This window comes from Mastomys coucha, unplaced genomic scaffold (assembly GCF_008632895.1).
Source record: "Mastomys coucha isolate ucsf_1 unplaced genomic scaffold, UCSF_Mcou_1 pScaffold13, whole genome shotgun sequence".
NCBI lineage: Eukaryota > Metazoa > Chordata > Mammalia > Rodentia > Muridae > Mastomys > Mastomys coucha.
In genome coordinates this window covers 49262570-49266591 of record NW_022196895.1, presented here as the reverse complement: position 1 = coordinate 49266591, position 4022 = coordinate 49262570, and the positions used below count along the sequence as shown (strand labels likewise).

At 57.0% G+C, this 4022-nt stretch overlaps 1 protein-coding gene across 2 annotated transcripts in view; it reads right to left on the bottom strand.

Moving 5' to 3' along the window:
- Nucleotides 1-2998, bottom strand: part of Prdm6 (PR/SET domain 6) — a 105816-nt gene extending 102818 nt beyond the window's left edge. For both annotated transcript variants that reach the window (XM_031365693.1, XM_031365692.1), the window contains exons 1-2: nucleotides 2603-2998; nucleotides 1466-2090 (exon numbers count right to left, since the gene is read on the bottom strand). In XM_031365693.1, coding sequence (XP_031221553.1) covers nucleotides 1466-2075 — 610 coding nt within the window. In that variant the 5' untranslated portion in view covers nucleotides 2076-2090; nucleotides 2603-2998. The remainder of the gene's footprint in view (nucleotides 1-1465; nucleotides 2091-2602) is intronic.
- Between the last annotated feature and the right edge of the window lie 1024 nt (nucleotides 2999-4022).

Below are 4022 nucleotides of genomic sequence, written 5' to 3'. Positions count from 1 at the left end.
TAAACCAATATTTTACCATCAGACTCTAGACGTGAAAAAAGGTAAATACAACCTTTGTATTTGCTGCTTCAGCTAGTAGTTGCTACCTCCATCACAATAACTCTTTCAAGAAGAGTGGCAAGCCTCAATCATGTGGCCAATGCCCATTGCCCCTTTTTAAAAATCAAACCAACAACCTAGGAAAGTTTAAATTAATTCTAATTTATAGATATTAGAATTAGGTATAATTCTAATTATATTATTTCGTTTTGGTGAGAAATCAAGAAGTCTATGGTATGATAGACATTCTGCAGGGAACAACTTATTAAAATAGAATAAAAGTAAATATTTATGATCTACTTTCTTATACAGAAGCCAAATGAAGAATGGATTGAAGAAAATCGATGGATGAGCGCTTCTGTAATGGGACTCGCTATTTCTCTTTCAGTTGCTTTAAGGTTCTGTTCGAAGGGTTTTGGACACGTCAAAGCTTTAGGTGTTAACGTTATAATTCTTGTAATTACCAAGAAGTAACAGATGCATATCAGCACACATTCTTAATCCTTCATTTAGGGTTTTGTTTCAAAATATCGGAATATAACCATGCTTAGGTCAGGAATTCGAAATTGTGAATACAGAAAGCTTGGGAAGTTCTGATTGCAGCTAGTCAGTCACTGTTTACTTGAGGAAGAGGTAAGTTTCTTTCGCTAAATTGCCATCATTTCTAACTTTAAAAAAAAAATGTTTAAACGAATAAAGCAACACGGGTTGCAAACATTTGCAGGATCAAGGTTTGCTGGAGAATGCAGGCTCCGCAAAGAACGACACTGTCCCGGGGTTGGAATTTTTCTTCTTATTCAGTGGGCTCCCCCCACCCTTCCTTAGCTTCTAAATAAATAGTAGCCCTACTAATAAATAATACCTACCTGCAGGAAGAAACTGACTCATTGTCATAAAAAAAAATTTAAAAAAAATTTTAAGAACGACAACAAAATACTTTACTGCTGCGAGATCCCGTTTGGAAACCCTCGATAATCAAGGGACCCGAAAATGAGCTGCCACAGTTAACTCCATGGAATATATAGACTGAGAAGCAAACCCTGGTCTCCAAACTTCCTAGTCCACACTGGGTTCACAGGGGCAATCCCAGTCGGAGCTGCTAGTACCCGCCTGGCCCGGAACAGTGGGCGGCAGGCAGGAGGGCGCAGGGCCGCTGGAGTGGCAAAGCCTTGTAAATCGGGTTCTGATGAGAGCATGAGAGCGTAGAAACAGAAGCCCATGGTGACACCCAAGCAACCGTCTCTTCTCAGACGCCAGAAAAGTTTTGCCACAATGATCCGAGTGGCGCGAGACGGCGGCTTGAACTAAGATCCCCGACCCTTCCCCCGCGTGTCACCTTCCCGAGACCCAACCCGCCTTCTCCACCACTGCCTGCTGTCGCCAGCACCCCGGGCAGAGCGGGCGAGCTAGGGCTGCGGCTACGTACGGTTGTTGGGGTCGCTGGTGTGCTGGTTGAGCGGGATGATTTCCATGCGCTGCTGCCCGTACAGGTAATAGTCCAGCTCCTCGGCGCTGCAGCGGAAACGTGGGACGCCCCGGCCGTCCCCCACGCTGCCACCGCTGCCGCCACACTTAGCCGGCCCGGGGCCGGAGGAGGCGCCGAGGCACAGGTCCTTTGGGGGCAGCGGCTCGGCGGCCACCGCGGCAGCAGCTAGAGGCGCGAACACCGGCATCTGCGCCACGGGCAGGGCCGAGAGACCCGCCAGTGCGGCGGCGGCGGCGGCAGCGGCAGCCGCGGCGCAGGAGGAGGCAGAAGAGGCAGGGGTAGAGGAAGGAGCCGGAATGGACGAGACAGACGAGAGCGAGGCGGGCCGGGGCCGCAGGCCGTCCGGAGGAGGCTCGGCGCGCTCGGGAGGCTGCGGTGGCGGTGGAGGCGGCTGCAGCGGCTGGGGCGCGCCCAGGGCGAGCGGGGCGCCGCTGCCTTTGAGCGAGCCGCCGCCGCCGCCTCCGTGCGGGAAGAGTTGCTGCCAGTGCTGCAGGTAAGCCGGATCCACTTTGAGGAAGGCCGAGCCGCCGGGGTCCCCCGGCTTCAGCATGTCCGACGCCTCGAGCTGGGGGTTGGGGGGGGGGCAGAGGAGGAGGAGCGCAGAGTGAGCTGGATTCCGAGCTGGACCAGACGGGGCGTGCGGGAGGATCGCAGGGAGCTGGGTGGAGCACCGAAGCCCCCCTTCTCGGCTCCCAGGCAACACCGCCCGCGGCTGCGGTCCCGGCTTCCTAACTCCTCCCGGGCGCAAAGTTTACTCGGAAGCCTAGGCGCGCGGCGTGGAGGTAGCTGCGTGCACACTTAGGCTCTGCCTCGCAGCCCGCGAACCCAGATCCCAACCCCGCTAAGCTGGGACCCCCAAGAGCCGGCGCTTTCCGGCACAGCTCCGGGCAGGACGCCTCCCCCGCCCCCGGCGAGCGCCCTGGAGCCAACCCGAGGCGAAGTGGCGCAGCGCCGGAGCCGCGCTGGCCTCTGGCGCCGGGAGGCGGGACAGTCTAGCCCCCCGCCCCTTGCCCCAGACCTCCAAGCTCCCGGTGCAAGGGGCCCACGCCCCGCAGCCCTGGTCCAGCCCCACCGTACCTGGGGACTGAGAGCAGCCGGCCGGGGCTAGCGTTCCTGGGTGCGGGAGGCCGTCTCGGTGCACGGGCGGTTGGGTGGGAGCCCCGGGCGAGCTACATGACCCCAAGCCGGAGGACACGGAGAGCCTTAGAGACCCCGCAGCCTGGAGCCCTCCCCGGAATGCCGGCAAAGGACACGGAGGCCCGCGAAGGGCGCAAGAGCAGCTCCGCAGAGAGCGCCGGGGCGCGGGAGGACGCGGGACTGAACCGCCTCTGGCTGCTGCTCTCGGCCGCTTTCGGCGCTTGGGCTCTGCTCTGGCAGCCTCTCGACTGGACACGTGGGTTTTACGACAGCACCAAATACATGTGTGTGCGTGCGTGCGTGTGTGTGTGTGTGTGTGTGTGTGTGTGTGTGTGCGTGCGCGCGCCTGTGGATGGAGAGGAGAGGAGGGAGACAGAAAAGGGGAAGAAAGGGGGAGGGGGAGGGAAGGAAAGGAGGGAAGAAGAGAGAGGAGAGAGGAAGGAGAGGGAAGAAAGAGAGAGGGAGTGAGAGGGGAAGGGAGAGAGGGAGGGAGGGAAGGAGAGAGAGAGAGAGAGAGAGAGAGAGAGAGAGAGAGGAAAGGAGGGAGGGAGGGAGGGAGAGAGGAGCAGAGCAGAGGAGAGAGGACAGAAGGAGTAGGCGGGAGCAGGCCAAGGGAACATAGGGGAGGGGAGAGGGAGGAAGTTCAAACTAGGCTGGACCCGCAGACACCCGGTGAGTCTCCGCCTATCCCGCACAGACACCTCCTCTGTACACACACACACACACACACACACACACACACACACCACTTTTATTTTATTTTATTTTATCTTATTTTTGACGTGACGACTCCGGCTTGCTTGTTGTACTTTTTCTGTCCGCAATGTATCTTTTTCTAGGTGCGAGCTCAGTGTCCTGATCCCAAAAGCTATGGAAACACACAAACCAGGCAAATATCTCCGGGTCAGATGGGTGTCTGTGGTGGAAGCAGGCGCACACTGCGGGAGGCGCGTCGACCCAGTCCTCACAGCGAGTTTGCTTTTCTGCCCGGGTTCAGATTTTCCTGGAATGCTGTTGGGTGCCAGAGTTGACTCGCCCGCCAAGCAATCTCTAACACAAATCCTCCGAAGAGAAAAGTTGGGGGCGAGGTGGGGCTGTACACTGGCGTGAAACCCTCAGCCCTCAGCCTGAGCGAAGCTGGAAGGCTTGGGAGCGAGGGTCTCTAAAGGACGATCCGGCCCTGGTAGGACTCAGCCTGGCCCGGGGAAGACAGGCAACTACAACCGAGCCAACATCTAGTGCTCAAGCATCCTTATTCTAGGTTTGCCTTCCAGGATTCTCCTCCTCTCCTTGATGTACCTGGAGCCTTAGGTTTGTGCCTTAACTGCTCCTGGAAGCTTCTGAGGCCTGCCCTGGGAGA